The 22164-nt window shown below is 38.8% G+C and overlaps 1 protein-coding gene across 3 annotated transcripts in view; it reads right to left on the bottom strand.

The window, feature by feature from the left end:
* Positions 1–22164, bottom strand: part of cenpu (centromere protein U) — a 110609-nt gene that overhangs the window by 6572 nt on the left and 81873 nt on the right. For all 3 annotated transcript variants that reach the window (XM_039751013.1, XM_039751012.1, XM_039751014.1), the window contains exons 10-16: positions 15103–15276; positions 14475–14550; positions 8920–9019; positions 8283–8361; positions 7761–7808; positions 2986–3047; positions 1226–1379 (exon numbers count right to left, since the gene is read on the bottom strand). In XM_039751013.1, the coding sequence (XP_039606947.1) occupies positions 1226–1379; positions 2986–3047; positions 7761–7808; positions 8283–8361; positions 8920–9019; positions 14475–14550; positions 15103–15276 (693 nt within the window). The remainder of the gene's footprint in view (positions 1–1225; positions 1380–2985; positions 3048–7760; positions 7809–8282; positions 8362–8919; positions 9020–14474; positions 14551–15102; positions 15277–22164) is intronic.

Below are 22164 nucleotides of genomic sequence, written 5' to 3'. Positions count from 1 at the left end.
TTCTACCACCAGGTTTCTTTGTCCTCCTTCCTCTGTTCAGATGTCACACCAAGCTGACAGCTTTTAGCAGTCTCTCTTACCACTTCTGCTGTAGTTGCCCAGCTATTTGGTAACTCTTCAATGCCACCTTCCATCATTTGGTCCTTGGCTCTGCCCTCACTCTCCTCCCCTATGAATTTTATTAAAGAACAAAGTTCAAAGGTCATCCATATATCATTAGGATTAACCTTAAAGCACTGGGACTGTTAATCTAGTAATGTCCTATAACAGTATTTCTCAACCACTGGGTCATTACCCACTGGTGTCCAATGGTAGTTGGTCACAGTATGTCTCTAATCCAACAATCTTGCTCAATTCCATGGCAAGCTACCCAACACCTAGGTGTTAATGATCTAAGTCGAATCACCAAAAGGGGGCCCCTATACATTGAGTTGTGTTGCTTAACCAAAAAGGTTGAGTAACACTGTCCTAGAAGGTATGTCTGAAAGCAGCCACGGCACCAGCATGTAGCCAGTGGCCTGAAACTGTGCACTCCCCTATCTGGACATTCTTTGGGAAATAGAGAAGGCACTGCAGTCCTAGGACATCTGATCACCTTCTGCTTTCACCTTCAGCTACATTGCCAGCGTATTATAATTTCTCCTTAACTGAAAATGGGTAAACACATCACTACAAATTGGAAAAAAACATGTTTAATCTGTGCTTTGAGCATTCACTACATGTTTATCAGTCATTTATTACCAGAATAAACACAAGTCTATTTTAATTTATTCTTTCTTCGTCCAATCCCATTTATTTCACTACTGCAACCTATCCTGACAGCATCAATCACAAGGTGGGACCCCTGTCTTTGACAGCAGCCAATCAGTAACAAAGTCTGCTCAGAGTCCTCACTCAGTCTAATTTTTACAAGTCTGCAGCACGTATGAGATAACCTGAAAACATGCAGAGAACATGCAGACTCCATACAGCAGAACAAACATTTTCAATTCAGTGCACATCAATATATTCATAAATAGCCAGAGGGTCGTAAAAATATGCAAAAACATACACACAGTTTATGTGCTGAGATGTGAATGTTAACCCAAATATATCCCAAATCAGAGTCGGTGAAGAAGTAGAAGAAAACCAACGGGGTGGGGGAACTTCCAACATTAATACACGCCGGCAGAAAAGTTAATAAAGTATAAGAATCTCACATTGATCAGAACACTCCACTACTTACCACAGGTTTTGCTCGTTTCCCATGCTTATTTTTCTCCAGTAACTCCTTCATGTTTTTCAGGTCAGACAGAAATGTAGTGCTGTTCTTCAAATCACAATACCTTTGTTTCATCTCTGCATAATCTTTTTCTAACTTTTTCATGTAACATTCACTCCTGAAAATATGAAAGAAAAAAGACAAAGCATAAAGCACGTGACAAAAAGAGACTATTTGGTGCATTAGACTTGCCTGGCTGGCCAATAGCTAAGCTGCCCCAATCTCCTCCTCATCTTGATACTTTTATGAAGTTGCCCAGTTTTTCATTTCCACTACATGACTCAGAAGTTTGCTTTGGATTCCCACAGCTCTTTGGTTTGATGAAGTTTTTAGTAGACGCCATCTTGAATGCACATCTATTTACATTGTAATTTCTATCAGTGTCCTCAAGTATCTAGTTTCTTATGCAACTGAAAGAGTTCTTCTGGATACCTTTGAGAATTTTAAACACCTGGTTAGGCCTTCTCAGCTCCACACTAAACACATTTTTAGGTATTCTTCTGAGACTGCCTGAGTAGGACTTGCTGTTTTAACAGTGGAATGCACTTTGTTCCTCATCACTCCAAAGCTTGCTAGTGTTGTGCACTCCAGATGTTACCTGCCTAGCACATTTTACAGTCTCTGCAGAACATCCTATGGCTTATACTCAACAATTTTCACAATATAAACTTAACATTTTGTTAGTGTTTTTAAGTGCTTCTGTACATTTCATAGGCGGCGAGAATGTTGTGTCAATGTAAACGGGTTGGGGTAAAGACACCAAGATTCCTAACCTCTGGCCATAATTGTTCATGTCCTGTCATTTTCTAACTCGCTTAATCCAGACCAGGGTTGTGGGGTCTGTGCTGGGGTCTATCCCAGCTAGCATAGGGTGCAAGGCAGGAACAAACCCTGGACAAGATGCCAGCCTACCGCAGAGTGAACACACACTCCAAACACACTTATAGGCCAATTTGGCATCACCAATCCACTTAACCTGCATGTCTTTGGACACTGGGAGGAAACCCACACAGACACAGGAAGAACATGCAAACTCCACACAGGGAGGAACCAGGATATCAACTCTGATCTCCTGCGACACGACACAGCAGTGCTACTACTGCTCCTCCATTCCACCCATAATTATTAAATCAAAGTTAATTCCCATACTTCTAAGGAGTCTTTCTTGTTCTTAAGAGTTAAAGATGTTCCATCTACCTACTTTATTTCCCACTCTAAAGCCACACCACACCACTGTTCTGTAAGGAATTTTCAAACACAGTTCCCAATTGCTACATTCCCAGTGTGACGTACAAAAAAATGGGCAGAAAGCACGCATTGCCAATGTGTGATATGGTTTAGTAACATGCAGTATGCATTAGAAGTGAAATACAATGTGAAAAATGAGAGAATAGGGCAATAGATGCACCATTTTGGCACTTAGACTATCACAAGTAATTTGAACAATTTATGTTGTAGTATTTCAAAAGGCGGTCCTTGAGGTACCTTCCTAGTCTTAAAGTTCTTTTTAGTTCATTCTCAATTTGCACATGCACTGAGCATACAAGCAGCAGTATTTTAAAACATATTTATTGCAGAAGAAACTTCTGCAGATTTTGACTCTTTTTTAATTTATTGGCACCCCATAAACTTTGCTCAAGTCAAACCAAGTCCACTTTGTTGCTGTACTTCTATTCTCTAGCCAGCACAAATGTGGCTTTAAGTTATAATAAAATACAACGTACCTTATGAGCTCATGTTTCATTGTAAGCAACTGCTTCCTCTTCATTTCCAGAGTGTTTACCACCTAAATAATAAAATAAGGAATCTTACTCAGTGTTCAGCTGATGAACATTGTGGTGCCACTTGTGTTTGCTATACAATGGTACATCACGCATGACATGAGATAATAAAGCAATTGCCAAAAACATTAACTCTTAAGTCATTAATAAATTGATTTAAATCAATTCCCTTGGACCTTTAGAACTAACACACTTGCATTACGTGGTGCTATACTTTATTACATATTCTATCTTTCCACCTACCATTAAATCATTGTATGTATAGCCACACTGAGCTTGTGCTTCCTCTCTCTTTAATGCAGAGCTGGCTGTAAAACAGACCAGAGCAGGACAAAGATCACACATCCTCATCAAGAAGTGTCCATTCTTCTTTAGCGTATCTACTACTTTTTCTCATTTCTTGATTCCATCCAATCCGATTCCAGTGAAGTGATATTTAATGGCCTCTTATGGACACATTTCTTCTGCAGACATCTTGGGACTGCGTACACTTTTTCATCCCCAATGCCATCAGCCATCAACTGTCGTGTTTTCATAGAAACATCGGACTAACTTCAGTACTACACTTCACATGTTCACTATCGTTTACAAGCTTTACTTACTTGGAGGTGATCACTAATAAGTTTTCTTTTTTGCAAAAATAATAGCTAATGCTTTAGAGAACATGAAGAATATGTTCAAGTGATGTGCTACAAATGAAAGAGATGTCTCCTTATTTAAAAGAAAAATCAGGTGTTGTCTCCCCTAGACTTTCTCGTACACTCAGATATGGGGATGGATATTTGAGGAGTAAACCGCAAGACAATGATTATATTTTTATATTATGTACATTAAAGAACCATCAACAACAAATCAAATCAAATTAATAATATATTGAATAATTATTATAAAAGTAATGTTAACTAAATCGGATTCTGCAGCTACATAAATAAAAGGTAAAGTAACACTTCCTGTTAATGGAAATAGCCCCAGAGTTGATAGAAATCTACATTTTGTACCTAATACTTGTAAGCAAAATTTGGTTGACCTAAGTGAAAGTGTACTCAAGTTATCGTGTTTACATGCATGCGCACATAATTCCAAAAATGGTATTTTCAGACTCAGGGAGGTCTAAAACATCGAGATTCATCAAAATCTCGAAATAGAATTTTTGGAGGATTCCAATACTTTTCCTATACGAGAAAGTAAAAAACCAAAGAAGGTTAATAAAATGTAGAAATTAAGCATGGGCTTAACATTTCTAAAACTATATTAATTACTTCTCCAATAAAGACTTACATTTTCAATGTTTATGATGATTTCGACATCCAGCTGACCATTGATATTTATTCATGTTACACCAAAAAGCCCAAGTTATTTCATCATAAAAAAGTTTAATTGTTTGAATCTACTGCTAACAAGGGAGAGGTGAAGCCATCAACAGCTACAATGCGGCAGTGGGCCAATGCTGCCCCCTCACAGGCACAAAGCAAATGTGTGTATATAAATGTATTTACTAGAATGCAACAGGTTACATTGAATCGATTAAAACAGTTAATTGCATAAATGTATGTAATTAATTAAAATTAATTGCATTTAACATTAAAACACGTAATTATAAAATTAATACATAAATTATGAAGTAAACAAATACTGAATCACAAAATTAATGTAGAATCAGCACAAAGGAATACAAAAACTAACGGTATAGTTTAAACTTAAAGAATGAACGTAAACCAGAACTTTTAACAAAACACTACTTGAGCAAGTATAACCTGAATTTGAATACCTTCCCAAAAGGCAAGTTAAAAAGAAGACAATAAGAGAACAAGGCCAATGTATTAATTATCAAATTGGCAAAGCATCAGATACGGACATGTCAATGTAAAAAAAACTCTCTTAACGAGTGTTGACTTTGAATTCACTTCTAAAGGCTGATTTAATTGAAAGAATAAACATCTCTTAAATGGGCATACTCTAAAACTTGTTTTAAAACTCCACAAACACTATCCTCAATTATTCGTCACCATCAACGACCTAATAATTACACTCTACACGAGTATTTTTTTACTGGTCTGCCAGTGTACTGCCCCTATGTCCAGACCTGAGAGAGACATGCTCCTCATGTGGTTGAGACCTGTCTGAGGAGGATGGGACTACCAGGAGAAGCTGACATAAAAGCAGCTCTGTAATTGCCGTTTTGCATACACAGCACTTAGAGAGCACTTCAGCACCCAAGAGAAGTGTCAGGTGTCCATCTGCCTGGGTGCGTGTTTGCCAGCGACTCTTGCAGAGAAGCGCCTGTATGAGTGGGTAAAGGCACAAAGCAGCTGAGAAATATGACTAAAGTGCTCACTAATTGTTGACTCTGTGATTGGCTGCTTCTGTTGCCACCCCTTTGGACAGTTTACCACATGTATAGATTTAATGCTTTTGTGATTGGTAGAATTTTGGTATACTTTGGGATTTTTTGGGTTACAAAAAGTGTGTCACCACAGAAATACAGTTGGAAAACACTGCTCCACCTACACCTTTGCTCATGGCAAGTCAAAACACTGTACAGTGTAGTAGCTACCTTGCTTTCATAATAGCTGTGTCTCATTGAGGCATAGACTCCACAGAACCACTGAAGGTGTCCTATAGTATCTGGCACCAAGAAGTTAACAGCACATGTTTTAAGTTGTGAGGTGCAGCCTCTGTGGATCGAACGTGTTTTTGCAGCACATACCACAGATTCTCAACTGGATCATGTCCCTTTAAACCATTGCCAACATTTTTGGGACACATTATCTTGCTGAATAAGGCCAATGCCATTGGAGAATATTGTTGCCATGAAGGGGTGTACAAGGTCAACAACAATCTTTAAGTAGTTGATATGTGTCAAAGTAACACCCACATGAATGCTAGGGCATTGCCCAGAGCATCACACTGCTTCTGCCGGCTTGCCTTCTTCACATTTTTCTCTGAGGTAAATGATGCACACACACCCTGCTGTCTAAATGATCTAGAAGAGAACACTCTTTCAGTGTTGTAGAGGGGTCACCATGGACACTCTGACTGCCATCGACTACACAGCCCCTAACACAGCAAGCTGTGATGCACCGTGTGTTCAGACACCTTTCTCTCATAGTCAAAATTAAGTTTTTTTGAGCAATTTGTAATACAGTTGCTCTTCTGTGAAACTGGACCAGATGGGATAGCCTTTACTCCCCAAGTACATCAGTGAGCCTTGAGCACTCACTGTTGCTGGTTCACTGGTTGGCGTTCCTTGGACCACCTTTGGTAAATACTGTATCCTGGGAACACCCCACAAGACCTGCTGTTTTGGAGGTTCTCTGATCCAGTTGTTTTCGCCATCATAATTTGTCCCCTTCTTAAATTTGCTCATATCATTATGCTTGCCAATTTCTCATGGCATTCAAGAACTTACTATTCATTTGCTGCCCACCCCGACAGGTGCCAATGTAACAAGATAATATTATTCATGTCAACTGTCAGTGCTTTTAATACTGTGGCTGATCAGTGTACATTGGCTGTCTCACTGTGTGAGGTGTTTGTGCTAAACCTTGCTGTGCTAGCTGTACATGAATTGAAAAAGGTCCCGATTCCACCAGATTCTCCTGCTGCCTTTTTATTGACAATGCGTTTTTTTACCCTTTGCATGACTTGCTATCACAGCTTCTTTCATTTTCTTCATGTCAATTATTTTCATGCATCTTTCACGTCTTGAGTCTTCATTTTTGGAATCGTACTGTACTATGTATCTTTCATCTCTAACCAGACATTACTAAAACACATTTACTGGACAATTTGATACAGGCTCTAGAATAGCTTGGGGATCTGATGGCACAACATAATATCATAATTTGTGATATAAGAAACTGCAATACTAGAACATCTTTTGCCAACTTACAAGCAAAGTTACATGATAGAGTCATTATGAGCTTGAGTCAATTAAAATGAAAACCTGAGCTTCTTAAAAGCATAATGGATATTTCAAAAGTTTTTCAGGACTGAAAAATTAACCTTTATTGTAACTTTTCAAGTTTTTTAGGACCATGGAATCTTTGTCTTAAAAGGGTAGTTAATAACTTTTTATTTGGGTAGAATATTGTGATATTCATATTAAACATAAATATGTTGATATGTGGCAATTAAAAAAAAAAAAAACTGTACAGGGTTCAGACTTCAATATCACATTAATATGGGATTCTGAAGGGTATTTACTGAAGTAAATAACACTTTCAAGGGCAAGTATCCATTAAAAGAAAACACAAAACAAAACATTGTTGCATAGCTCATAGTCAGCTTATTCATACACAAACTAATGAACCACAACAACTCATAAATAAATCATCAGCTCTGTACCTACTGTTAAAATGTTCATCATCATTTAAAGTACAAACACGTTGTTGGGAAACTCTAGATTTCATTCCTGAGGCTGTCCATCAACCTCTGCACTTGTAGCTTATTAAAAACTGTACTTCATTTTTGTAATATTCTTTGTTAAGGGACTCCATGTGACAGATGGTACGTAAACAATACAATGACTGAGAAATAGTTAATCACCATCAATACAATTGTTATTTAAGACTGAAGCACGAATTCTATCAATCTCTGAAATTTAAATTATATTTATTGCATACTATATACTGTATTTGTTCCGACACATGGCTGCAACTTCTACAAACAATAGTGGGACCAAAAAATAGTTTTATTATCTGTGAACTTTGGCATACCTTTGTAGTTTTTCTTCTCAGATCTTTTATTCCCTTCACTTCTTCAATCTAAACTCAAGTATAAAGATTGATTACAAATACATAAAAAATCATTGGGTCAAATATGCCACCTTTTTGTGTCCATATTACCAGAAATAAACAGCTGTACTATTAAATTCACATGGGAACAAAGCTGTAACACACATCCAAAAAATAAACAGTAGTGAAGAAAAATATATAAAGTTGTATATTGTGATGTAACACTATACATTTAATTCCAAATAATACATTTGTCATTTAGAGCTAACATTTTGTTACTGACAGAGTCATGAACAGGAGAAGCCAGAAATCCTTAAAACCTGTGTATGAATTTTGGGGTTTAGGAATAAAAAAAAAAAAAAAAAAAAAACACATTTCCATAACAGTTTAAATTCTACAACTGTACAGCTAGTATTTTTAACATGGTACAACTTTTCTGTGTTCAAATCACAGTTTTTTTCCCCATCTACATTTCTTACAGAAATAAAAGTAAGCAGATTTTACCGTTTCAACAAGGTGATCTGAAAATCTTTTACTGAATCTCTCCATAATGTTCCTGCAGTCTCCTGATTCCAGCATCTCCCTAAGCAAAGTAAAATTATAATTTTTCAAATCACATCACCACATTATGCATCAGGTAATCTTAACACATACATTTTACAGCTTTTATATCAAGAAAAACTGAAATTTCATTAAGAGTGTAGAATTCTATGTGCACTGTAGAATGAATTTTAAAAATATTTCTCACTCAGCTAATGTTTAAGCGTGTTAAACACACATTACGTTTTATGTTACTTACCCAAATTGAAAGGGGGCAAAACACACATGTACTGACGATAGGCACACTGTTCAATAAAAAAATACAGGTAAAATACTGTACTTCAACATACACTTGAAAACTGCAATTCCTTATTTACTATCCCTACTACTGTAGATAGCAACTAAAGGGGAAGAGGTCGTCACAATAATTATTTACATCCACTTGAATATCCACACACACACAAACACCGTTGCACCCTAAATACCCTTTTCCCTAAAACAAAATACACAGTGACATTCCAAAATCTGATACAGGCAAATAGAGAATGTTATGACGGCAAAAGTAAACAACAAATCATTTAGATTTAAGATTTCAGCTCACCTATATTCCAATGAGAATTTCTGGAATTCACTTAACACTACATCAAGCTCAGTAGCTTTTCTGGACTTTCTTTCAGGTACAACACGATGATCAGATTTACCTACATTAACAATGAACACAGCAAAAAAAAAAAAGTAATTGGAATCAATTGACAGCATTTTTTGAAAACCCCGTTTAATCTCTGCATAAATAAAATCCAACATCAGTCTGTCTGTATGTCTTTCCTTTTTTCACAAGCGAACTACTTAACGGATTTAGATTGTTTTTTTTTTTCTATAGTTTGCTTGAACATGCTGGTTGATTTTGCGACATTTCTCATTACACTATGTATCATAGTTCGCTTGTGGTACAAATTTATTTGCGCCAATCCAAGAGACACGGGATGGGAAAGGGGTGGGGCTCTCCTCACTCACGTGCCAGCCTCAGGGCGTTCCTTACCTCCGCTTAGCTATCGAACGAGAGAACTACTTAACGGATTTAGATCTTTTTTTATTTCTACAATTGCTTGAACATTCCAGTTGATTTTACCACTTCTCTTGTTGCACTAAGAACCATAGTTTGCTTGCAGGTGTGATGTATGTGCGCTAATCCGAGGCAGAGGCTGTGGGCCGAGGGGAGGGGGAAACGTGACGCCAGGAGTGGGGAACTGGGCAGGGCCCTCCTCACTGTCTTGTTTCACTACTACGTGGGTGGCGCCGCGGGGGAAGGTTAGTAACACAGTAACGAAACTTGCTGCTTGTATGAGAGACTACATATCTAGCACAATTTGGTTGTATGGTATGGATAGCCACCTCTGTTTCTGCTTTTGTTTATAGCACTAGTTATAATATTAAAAGATTAAAACTTATTAAGCTTGTTTTCCTACAATTTGTTCTATTTTATGTATCAGGAGTTGGGAAAGAAAGTCCTTTTCTCAGCTAAGATAGTCAAAGATGTAAGAAAAATATCTACAATGACAGTCATACCTAGGTGAAGTGTGAAGCAAGTGGAATGTAGTCCTGGGCGTTGATGAGTGTAAGAACAGACAAATAGTAGTAGTGACAGAGGTGTAACATATAACTGTAGTCTTCATTAAAAGAACATGTGTATTTGATGAAAGGAGAGTTATATTTTAAGGACTGATGTCTCAAAAACCCGTTCCCACATTAAGAAACTAATATAACTCCCAGCCAAGGCTTAAATACATTTTATTTGCAGTAAAATGCAGTTCCTTGCCACCTAAAATCAACTGTTTTTACTGACCTCGCTTTCCCCAAGCTCTCTGAAGGCTGAATGACTGAACTTGATGAGGCTTTGTAATGAGCACTTACTGTTTGCTTTCTAAGACAAATTATCAATACCTCTATTTCTAAAATTAAATTCTGCCAACACCTCCATTAAAATTCATTCCTAAATCAATTCAGCTATGCCCACACTCATTTTAAAACAAGACAAAGAGCCCATTGGTTGTTTGAAGCTGCTGCAAAGCTGTAACTGGAACAAGTCATTCCTAAATTAATTCACTGTGATCAGACTGGTTTCATTCATTTACTGCCACATAGCAAACAACATCAGCCGTCTTCTGCCTGTCACTGAGGCAGCTCCAGCTCTGTCATGTTCAGGTGCAATTCTCACATTACATGCAGAAGAGGAGTTTGTTTGTGTGAACTGAGCTTTCCTCTGGTGTGTATTGGGATGAATGGGATTTGGTGAGATGACTCTTTACTATATTCAGTACATACAAAAATGACAAATCCATAAATCTATTCCTTCCTGTATAGTGAAAAAAAATGCACCATCAGAAGATTATTTTAAGAAATGTTTAAACTCACAATAATGAGCTATGAATTAAACGATAGATTAAAATACAGTAGTACTTTAGAATGCAGATATTTAATATAAATACAAATCTGAACTGCAAAGTGTACCTCTTACATGGAATGTCATTATATTAAAAGTGATTAAACAGCCAGCACTCACCCCATTGGTAAAGGCATTTTGATAAATTGAAATCAACATTTCTTTATTAGTGCTGGTCATTTTCATCACTATCAACTGTTGAGTCCCAATCAGTCTAAATGAATCCATTTCTTTTTTTCCTCCCCTCCCTTCACATCTCATTACTGACTCCTGACTACTAAAATGAACATTGTTCCCTACTTTCCATTCGCCAGTGCCATGCCCTACCTCAACCCTCCACTGGTAAAATACTTGTCTGACTTGTCATTTGTTTCTTATTTCTTGTGAAATACAAAATGTCCTTCTATTAAGCATTCTGTTTTAATATGCGACTTGCATGATGGAGGAGTGTCTTTACCTGACTTAGAATGATATTACTGGGCAATTGCCCGATTTAAAGTTGGATTGTCCCTCCAGCTATCCATCCTGGTTTCCTGTTAAAAGAAATCTGGTCTTCAACCCTGTTCTTTTCCATATCTATCCGTTTCCTCCCTGAAACTGAACCACATCTCCTTAATCTTGGTCCTCTTACTCCCTATGCCACTGGGACATACGATCATGTTAAAAAGAATTACATGTAATTACACAATTACAGCAGCGCAGGTGAGCAGAGAGCTGAGGAGACTTCGTGCCAGCAAAGCAGCGGGTCCAGATGGAGTATAGCCACGACTGCTGAAGGCCAGTGTGCTGGAACTGGGGAGAGTCCCAAGGCTTTGGAAAACATCTTGTATCACCCCAGTCCCAAAGGTATCACGTCCTAGTGAGCTGAATGACTTCCGGCCTGTTGCTCTGACGTCACATGTGATGAAGACCATGGAGTGGCTGCTGCTTCACCACCTGAGGCCACAGGTCCGCCACGCCCTCGACCCTCTGCAGTTCACATACCAGGAGAAGGTGGGAGCGGAGGATGCCATCATCTATATGCTACACCGATCCCTCTCCCACTTGGACAGAGGCAGTGGTGGTTAGAAGTACCGTATTTACGTGTGTACCACGCGCACATTTTTTCCTGAAAATTAGCATTAGAAAATCAGGTGCGCGTCATATACGAGGAAATGTGCGCTTTATACACAAGGAAACTTCTGCTTGGGCTCGCTCACGCACTCGCACTCGCACTCTCTCTCTCTCTCTAAACGCTTCCTATACAATCACAACGCGCGTCGTACATGGGGCAAAACTTTTTTCGCGATTTTCTTTGTTTAAATTAGGGTGCGCGTCTTACATGAGGGCATGTGGCACACGAGTAAATACGGTATGTTTTTGGACTTCTCTAGCGCCTTCAACACCATCCAACCTCTGCTCCTTAGGGACAAGCTGTCAGAGATGGGAGTAGATTCACACCTGGTGGCATGGATTGTGGACTATCTTACAGACAGACCTCAGTATGTGCGTCTCGGGAACTGCAGGTCTGACATTGTGGTCAGCAACACAGGAGCGCCACAGAGGACTGTACTTTCTCCGGTCCTGTTCAGTCTATATACATTGGGCGACTCGGAGTCCTGCCATGTGCAAAAGTTCACTGACGACACTGCTATTGTGGGCTGCATCAGGAGTGGGCAGGTGGAGGAGTATAGGAAGCTAATCAAAGACTTTGTTAAATGGTGTGACTCAAACCACTTACACCTGAAAACCAGCAGGACCAAAGAACTGCTAGTGGATTTTAGGAGGCCCAGGCCCCTCATGGACCCCGTGATCATCAGAGGAGCCTGTGTGCAGACCTATAAATACTTGGGAGTGCAGATGGATGATAAATTGGACTGGACTACCAATACTAATGCTCTGTGTAAGAAAGGTCAGAGCCGACTATACTTCCTTAGAAGGTTGGCGTCCTTCAACATCTGCAATAAGATGCTGCAGATGTTCTACCAGACGGTTGTTGCGAGTGCACTCTTCTGCACGGTGGTGTGCTGGGGAGGCAGCATAAAGATGAAGGACGCCTCACACCTGGACAAACTTGTTAGGAATGCAGGCTCTATTGTAGGAATGAAGCTGGACAGTTTAACATCTGTGGCAGAGCGACGGGCGCTAAGCAAGCTCCTGTCAATCATGGAGAATCCACTGCATCCACTGAACAGTGTCATCTCCAGGCAGAAGAGTAGCTTCAGTGACAGACTGCTGTCACTGTCCTGCTCCACTGACAGACTGAGGAAATCGTTCCTCCCCCACACTATGTGACTGTTCAATTCCACCCTGGGGTAAATGCTAACATTATTCAAAGTTATTGTCTGTTTTTACATGCATTTTTATTACTCTTTAATTTAATAATGTTTTTTGTATCAGTATACTGCTGCTGGATTATGTGAATTTCCCCTTGAGATTAATAAAGTACCTATCTATCTATCTAAAAACCTCCTTGGGTCCTGTCCTGGCTGTCACAACTAGACGCCACTCTTTCACAAAGAGGCACTTTTCACTGTTTGGTGCTTCACCTTTTTTTCCCCCCATCTTTGACATATCAAGGCATTAACACTCAGAAATATTTTCAATGGTTCAGGACATTCTAGTGGCCACAGTCCCATTTCTCTATCCATCCTCTTTGTTTTTCTTTCATCTCCAGCTAAGGTTTGTCTTTAGGACATTTGGGGTTTTTGTTTGCCTTTTCCTTACCATCCTCTTTTTGATTTCTCTTGGTCTCTGTCTCCCCATCTGAAACCTATTTCCGCTCTGTATGCTGTTTTACACAAAATATGCTTACAGGCCTTTACCACTATACTCAATATTGAAGAGTGACCTCTCTTCCTCTCGCCCCATTATGCTGGAGTACTAAACCATTTCCCTCTCATCCAAAAACCTGAATCACTAATAATGCATAATTAAATTTGTAACCCTGTATCTTACTTCTACAAAACTCTTAGACTATAGGACATGCCACCATTGCCTAATGTGATTTCTCCCATAATGCCCCAGGCACTTTTTTCCATGTGTTTTGACACTGCCCACCCATTTGTTCCTATTGTTCCTTCATCTCTGAATTCCTTTTCTCATTCTTACCTACAGCTATTCCTTTCTAAACTCATATTTTCATTTTCTGAACCTTTCCACTCGCCGTCTTTGCCTTTTTACAGTGGAGGCTTCTCTCATTAGGGATGACTGCAGCTAGGTTAGCTCTGGCTTCTCAATAGAAACCTCAGTTCAATTTTTACAATATGGTTCTTTTCAAAATCTCTGTTCAGCAGATCAGTGGGGAATTTGGTTACAGTGTTAAGCAGAATGTTTTTGCAGTAGAGCCGGTTGAGGGCTGGGTGGCTGAGAATTTTATAATATGGTGACTTTCTACCCTGCAGCATAGGGGTGTATCTGGTGCTGGTCTTCAAGGACATTCTGGTTCCACATTCTACTCCTTCATTTTCTCTTTACAGTCATCATTCTTCACAGGGATCGGGGTCGAGGGAGACAAATCGGGAGTGGGTGCTTCTTTTATATTTACCCTTAGTTTCAACTCTTTTAATTATTTTACATTTACTAGATTCAATAAAAAAAAAAACACACAAATAAAAAGAATGTTTCAGAATCATCACCTTATGCTCTAACTCAATGCCTCATAGTTTGTTTCATATGAATGTTAAAACAGCACAACTGAGATACATTTTCAAACAATACAATTGATAACTGATTACCTGAAGAACTAGAAGTTGAAACTGCTGCTCTTCTCTTTCCAAGTGTATGACATCTCTTTTTATTAACTGGTCTCTCCTGGTTAGAAAAAGCAATACTTTATATCTTTCAAATAACTACAATGGGTATGTGCATTACAGAAACATAACCATCACCTTTATTTAGGAATTCACACAGTTAATCTATTCAAAAAAAGTGTTCATAGAAGGTTGGAAGTAATGAAGGATTTTCTCAACCTGAATATGTCAGTCCTTCCAAAAACCAAAAGGATTACTGAACTTTGGCAAAATTACTTTTTCACATGTTCTTTCAACATAAAACACATTTGAATGTGTTCTACGGTAAATTTGTGTTATTGTCAAAAAAAGCAAGAGAAGAACAATACTCTTCTCTAAAATTCACTACTTAAAAGCTAGGTTTGAACATTCCAAAATAAAACCAAATTTAACAAAGAATGTTGAAATTGATGCTACTCCTTTAACGTAAGAATAACATTTTTGCCAGCCATGTCTGTATATGTATATTGGAATTTATTATAACAATAATGAAAAATAGACACTACATTTATAACTAGACTACCATTTTCAATGAAGTATTTATTTTTTCAGCTTTTTCATGAATACTACTAACCAAGGCAGGGTCTTCATCACTTAAAGAATCTTCAGATGATAAAGGTGAATCATCCATCACTGGCTCTTGTTGCCTTAATGAAGGACGAGCACTATTTGTCACACTTTTTCTTTTAGAAACTGATATCCCAGATGTGGATGGAATGTCATTGTAAGCTGTTAGTCTTGAATTCATCTGCAAAATATCAAATTAAAATCAAATCATTTCTTTATTTTACTTCTGTGTAAGTCACACTTTAAATCTTAAAACCTTAACCACAACTCACATATTACTATATATATATATATCAGGTACAATTCCAGACACCAGGTAAAAGTCCACGATTGTTTATTTTTGTTTTACAACAATGTGCACAAAGCACCCTCCACACTACTCATTCAAAACACTATTCTCTCCAACAATAAACTCTCCTTCTTGCCCAGACACTTTGCTCCTCTCCCACCCAGCACAGCTCAGTGTCTGGACTGAGGCACTGTCCTTTTATAGCCCCTGACCCGGAGGTGTTCCTGTCCCAACAGTCCACAGTTCCTTATTCCTTCCGGGTCAGGGCAAACAGTCCTTTTCTTTAACCCGGGAGCACGTCGTTCCTTCCTGTCACATGACCGTGACGTACTCCCAGGTTATAGGACACACAAGAGCCCAGGAGCCCCCCTACAGCGACTCCTGGTGGTCCCCAAGGTATCCAGCAGGGCTGTGTAAAAACACTACATAGTCCATAAGGCCCTGCTGGAACTCAGGGCACGATCCTGCTGTCGGGAGAGCTCCTCCTGGCGGTGCGGACAGGCATGGGAAGCCGGCAGTCCTCCATATACACCTTCCTACATTTATGACACGTGTACTTGTTGCCGTGTACAGACCTCTCTGTGCTATGGTTTCTATTACACTGAATGAGCACCTGACACTGTACTTTCTTCCCTGGGGGAAGGTCCCGCATCAGAGAATTTCCAGTTCCTGCACAAATTCACACCCGATCTGACGCTGTTAGTTTTCAAATAATATTGCATTAGTGCGATTATATTTTCACATATATTGTCTCTTTCTTTCAGGTGTGTAATAGAAACCACAGCATAGAGAGAAGTGTGTACATTGCTTCTTACAGGAAAAGGCGATGGAAAAAGTGCACTTGAATAAAAGTGCACTTTTGTTATACTTTTACACCAATATATGTTCCTGTGTTTGAACAACACGGGCAGATGGGGAGTGTCTGATGATTGCATGTAGCGCCGAAGTTACTGGTCTTTACCATTCTTTCCTCTGCATGTCCTGGAGTACAAAAGAAACAGCATACAGCAACATGCGGGGACTGGCAGGAACACTCAATAAAACTGAATAAAAAGAAAAGCAAGAGACGGTGAGAAACAAAGAAGGCAGCTTCGCCAGCGTTTGTGTGTCAGAACCCGGGGATGGGGGGTTTGGCGTTAGTATGCATCGTGGTACACTGCAGAGCTATAGCGCGTCTTTAGTGAAAACAGCCGTGTCAGATGGGGTTGTATGGATTGATTCTGAACGCGACTGAGAGAATGAAAAGTGAATAAAAAAAAAAAAAGCTAACCTTTACAAGGATCATAAATTGCACCGGCTGTTACAGACTGAAATCAAATGTATGCTTTTATTCTAAAACAGTAAGACTAAGAGCAGTTTACTTCTCAAAACGGAGGGGTGCAAGATCGAACTCGTGACCTCTTGATTCCCAAGCGGGGGCAGATTCTATTGAACTACGGAGGCAGTTACAATAGACTGCTGTCAATGTTGCATGTTAAGGCGGCTTTTTGTTTCTGCAGTTATACTTTTGAATAAAAGCGCAATTGTGTTATTCTTGTGAAAATGTTTCTTTGCTATTTGGACTTCAGGCTTCATACACTATATAGTTTATGCCTACATTTTGTCATCTACTACTAGAATATAAAAAACGTTTCTGTTTTAACAATGTGCTGACACAGATTACTGTAGAAACGGAACAGACATGAAATGCGTGTGTTCCAAATAACGATCTATTATTTCCACTCTAAAACTCCACTTCACTCCCAGATACTCAATCAAGGCCTGAGCTGAGAGAAGTTCGTGCACGTTCTAAATTGGTGGGGGGATGGAATAGCCGGCTGCTCCAAGCTTCTCTTTATCAGCACATTTAGAAGACAAAGGGCTGGCGGAGAGGTGTGAAGGGATTTAAGAAGCAGTTTAAGGTGGGACGGAATTACAAGTTTTTTCGTAGGCTCTGGTAATTCTAGTGTTAAATGCCACGGGCTACCTGAGCATTGTTTCTGACCATGTCCATCCCTTCATGACCACCATGTACCCATCCTCTGATGGCTACTTCCAGCAGAATAATGCACCATGTCACAAAGCTCGAATCATTTTAAATTGGTTTCTCGAACATGACAATGAGTTCACTACACTAAAATGGCCCCCACAGTCACCAGATCTCAACCCAATAGAGCATCTTTGGGATGTGGTGGAACGGGAGCTTCGTGCTCTGGATGTGCATCCCACAAATCTCCATCAACTGCAAGATGCTATCCTATCAATATGGGCCAACATTTCTAAAGAATGTTTTCAGCACCTTGTTGAATCAATGCCACGTAGAATTAAGGCAGTTCTGAAGGCGAAAGGGGGTCAAACACCGTATTAGTATGGTGTTCCTAATAATCCTTTAGGTGTGTATGTATATATATATATATATATATATATATATATATATATATATATTCTAAGGGACTTTGCCCCCTGTTCACTTCACTTGTCAACCCCTGGGCCTCCGCTAAGCCTCTTTGCGGTTCTGCCGCTTGCTTATGGGGATGCAGATGTACAATTTAAACAGATTTTAATTTTCATGGGAATTGTTACATACTGTATGCATAATAGACTAACTATTTTACATTACAGTGAGTAATTAACCATAGTAAAAAATAGTAAAACATAATAATTTGAAAGAAAATTATGTTTCATGTTGCATTAGTTATTCGTTGCATAATACTTTTTGTTCTGTTTGGCTTTGACATTAACACACAAATACATTTTAAAACTTACACTTGTACTGCAAAACTTCAGTGAAAAATATTTTTTTAATGAAATTTTCATCAATATTGCAATTGAATTTTGATTCTGTGTTTGAACTTTCATCGTGACAATGAAACTTATAACTGCCTGTGATTGAATTTCATTTCTCTCTCTCTATTAAATGAAATGACTTTTTCAAATGTTTGGCTCTGAGATTTGTTAATTGTCTTTGCAAAAGCTATTCTAATGGGAAACTGTTAACGTTTTAATACGAATGGCATATCAAGTTCTCCTTTGTTGTCTAATCTTATCTGCGGAAGATTTACTACATTACCTTTCTTGGATACATCTTTCTTTCTACTTTTGTAATTTGTGTGGTGGAAGACCAGACGGTGTTAACAGTTGTAGATATTCTTCAGAAATTGTAAGTTGATGTTTTCATTTTCTGCACAATCACCACCAACTGTTTCAGTCTATTGTCTATTGAAATGCATTTAACCAATTTGCTGTGTAACTGATCAACATTTTTGACATTCATTTGTTTGTCTGTGCTAGGATTGCCCGTTTACTCATTTTTTCTGTTGATAACCCTTCGTGATAAAATTCTTCAAAAAGATTTGGACATAGTACATCTTCTTTAATTGGGAATTTAAAGTAAGGAAAATGTTAAAATTTATAAGAGCTGAGAGAGCAGGAACTGTGCCTGACAAAAGCATTCACACGAATGAGAAGTGAGAGTACCATGTGCGTGGTTGAATATGGTTGAGAGTAGGGCATGACTTGAACAAATCTCATGGCCAAAGTCTCATCTTGCAGGACTTCAAAAAAGTCTCCTCCCATGCACATGTGTGCGAATATATCTATCTATTAGAAAAAGAAATCCAGGAATGCAAAAGCAAAGCGACGATACGTGATTTTCTCGGAAGTTCTCGAAAGTCATTTAAAAGACCCACAAGACAAAAGAGACTTGCCACGGAGTGTCCCGCAGGGACCGTATACATGAGACTTGGTGCCAAGAGACTGTCCCAGGGCCGTCTCGTGGGGACATGGAACATGAGCTTCTTGCAAGACACGCCCTACTTACAACAGATATCATATATGAGCACATCCATCAAAAAACAATCAGTCATGTAAAAGCATGTAGTGTTCACACATCCTGTGCTCTCAACACATATAAAGCGTATAAGGACAATACGGAGAATAGAAACCCAAAGGCGCTGGAGAGAAGAAAAGGCAGATAAGAGATTATGAAACCAGTAAAATTCAAAAGTATTGTAGTGTCCCAGCCAGGTTGAGGCCTTTTTGGTTTTAAGTGACTGTTCGGTCCAATTGAGGGAGGGCGGAGTACAGCACGGAAGACTGATAGTGGGGTATTGATTGATGTGGTAAAGGGGGCAAAACGTGGGAGGGTGAGGGATTGGAGAGGGTGCTAGAAAGTTGTGTTTGGGGTTACAAAGTCAGTGATTGTTCAAGTAAAACTTTTGTGACACTTTATCATGTCAGTTGCTACAGTATCAAAGAAAAGATAGAAAAGATCGCATTACCGCAAAACAAAAGGTGATTAACCATCAGAACCAGGCGTAATTGAAAAAAGAGCAGGACAAATTGAGGTCAGAAATAAAAGACAAAGAGTAGAGTCTTTTCGCATTCGCATCATTCTTATGCACAAAACGTGGATTTACACAATAATAGACCATACACTATGAGAATCTGTGCTTTGCTTACAATGATGCTACATAAAACAAAAATGAAGTCATCAGTCACAACGGAAGACCGTGTCCAAAAGAAAACAAATTCTCTGCTTTACTCAGTGATTATTTTAAAGGGGTAATAAAACCCAGAGATGCTTTCATAGAATACATAATTCGGTCAGGAGTATATTTATGATCACGGAGAAGCGATGCAAATTTTAAAAGGCAAAAAGAAAGGTAACGTATATATTCCGCGAATAACATTACACACCAAAGGTGATCGTGATATGCCATACGTATTAAAATGTTTACAGTTTACTGTGAGAATAGCATTTGTTATGACAATCAATAAATCACAGGGACAAACATTAGAAAAAGTCAGATAATTTATTAGAGAAACAGAAACAATATTCACTCATGGGCAGTTATACATTGCATTGTCACAATGTGTCTCCTAAAAATATTGTTTTTAATGAAGCTTTAAAGTAAAAGTGCAAATAATGAAATTGAAACAATTCCAAAGAAGAAAAAAAATTAAAACTGTAAATCCAATTAACCAAACACAAGGGATGGTAAGCGAAGAGAGCAGGGGGCGAAGCCCCCTAGTATATTATATATAAATAAATGTTATAATCTGTGGGTTGTGGTTAAGGTTTAAAAGATTACTTTTAGTGATTTTCTGATTAAAAAAACTGTGCTATGGATTCTAATGAGAGAGATGTGTTCAATATATTGTATAGTACTTTTAGTATTCAAAGGAACACTATAAAACTCTTGTAACAATCTATGTTAACTCAGTGATGTAGGCTTTCTTCTTTTCCTTTTTTTTTTTTTTTAAATCTTTTTTATTTATATATTAAATCCAGCATTATGGAAAGACTAAGCAAAGGATCACAGAAGAATGAAGAACATATAACACGCACTTTTTACAAATAACATGCCACAGATATTCATTAAAGTGTTATTTATTTTGAAATATGACAATCTGAAAATGTATCTCAACATTAATCTTTAACACAAAATGAAAAGTTATTTAGTTTATTCCTCAATCCATTTGGTGAAGCTGTTTAAGTCAATTTCAGGTTTGCAAAGAGCACATAAACTTGTCTAAGCAGTGATGTGTACAAGGCAGGAACCAATTCTGGATAGGCCGCTAGTCTAAAGCAGTGGTCCCCAACCTTTATGACACCAAGGACCGCTTTACAAAGAAGCAAATGTTTTCACGGACTGGTGGGGAGATAGGGGTTGTGGGTATCGGGGTTGCCGGGCTGAGGTTTGTGGGGTGATTATGGGCGGGTTCGTAGGGCAGTTTTATACACAATTTACATTACATTTCTATTATTATTAAGTTATAATTTAGTAATAGACATTATACAGCTTATCATAATGCAGAATCAGTGAGAACCCTCAGCTTGTTTTCCTGCAACCAGACGATCCCATCTGGGGAGGATGGAAGACAGTGACACGCGAAGTGTGTTGCTTATGTTCAGTCTTCTCCGTAATCTCGTTTTGGTTCCTGTCACTGCAGAAAACGCTGCCTCACAAAGACAGGATGTTGGAAATGGAAGCAGCTTCAATAGCTTCTTTCGCATTATTTTAATCTTCTCCTGTCTAAACGTTATGCTGACGAGAATTTTTCTCAGCATTTCCTGATGATAATACACTTTCAGGGTGCGAATGATAGCCAAATCCAATGGTTGAAGCACTGCCATGCAATTGGGCAAGAGGAATTCAACTCAAACATTATCTAAATGCGGAAGCATGTTGTGGGCAGCACAGTTTTCAGAAGTTAAATCATCCTTTTCTTCTTCTTCATATTGTGAGGTTTCTGAATTCTTTCGGGATCCCCCCACCCAATGGGAACAACACGCTTAAGTACGTCCCAAAGTGCAATTGCAGCGTCTGTGTAATATTGGTTGTCCGTTACCGGGGCAAGGCAACAGCAGGCTCACAGTGTGTTGTCCCATTGACAGAGGTCCCAAGAGAGTTTAAAAACCTCAAATATTCTTGAATGAGTGCCGCATTAATAGGAATGTTTCTTGAACGAGCATCACTGAACCACATAAAAACTGCTTTTTCTGCATCTTCAAATGCTACAGTTCGCATACGTTGGCAACCTGTGATTTTTCTTCTTTTTTGCATATAACAAAGACATATGCATTGCACTGCGGTGGGTTGGCACCCTGCCCAGGATTGGTTCCTGCCTTGTGCCCTGTGTTGGCTGGGATTGGCTCCGGCAGACCCTCGTGACCCTGTATTCGGATTCAGCGGGTTAGAAAATGGGTGGATGGATATGCATTGCATTTGTCATTCCAACAGATTGCACATCACACACATTAACACTGTTATCGTTTTTTCGTGTCAGCCGTTTCTA

The sequence above is a fragment of the Polypterus senegalus genome, chromosome 4, assembly GCF_016835505.1.
Source record: "Polypterus senegalus isolate Bchr_013 chromosome 4, ASM1683550v1, whole genome shotgun sequence".
In the NCBI taxonomy this organism is placed as follows: domain Eukaryota; kingdom Metazoa; phylum Chordata; class Cladistia; order Polypteriformes; family Polypteridae; genus Polypterus; species Polypterus senegalus.
Note: the sequence above shows the minus strand (reverse complement) of the source record. Positions and strands in the feature narration are given on the sequence as shown.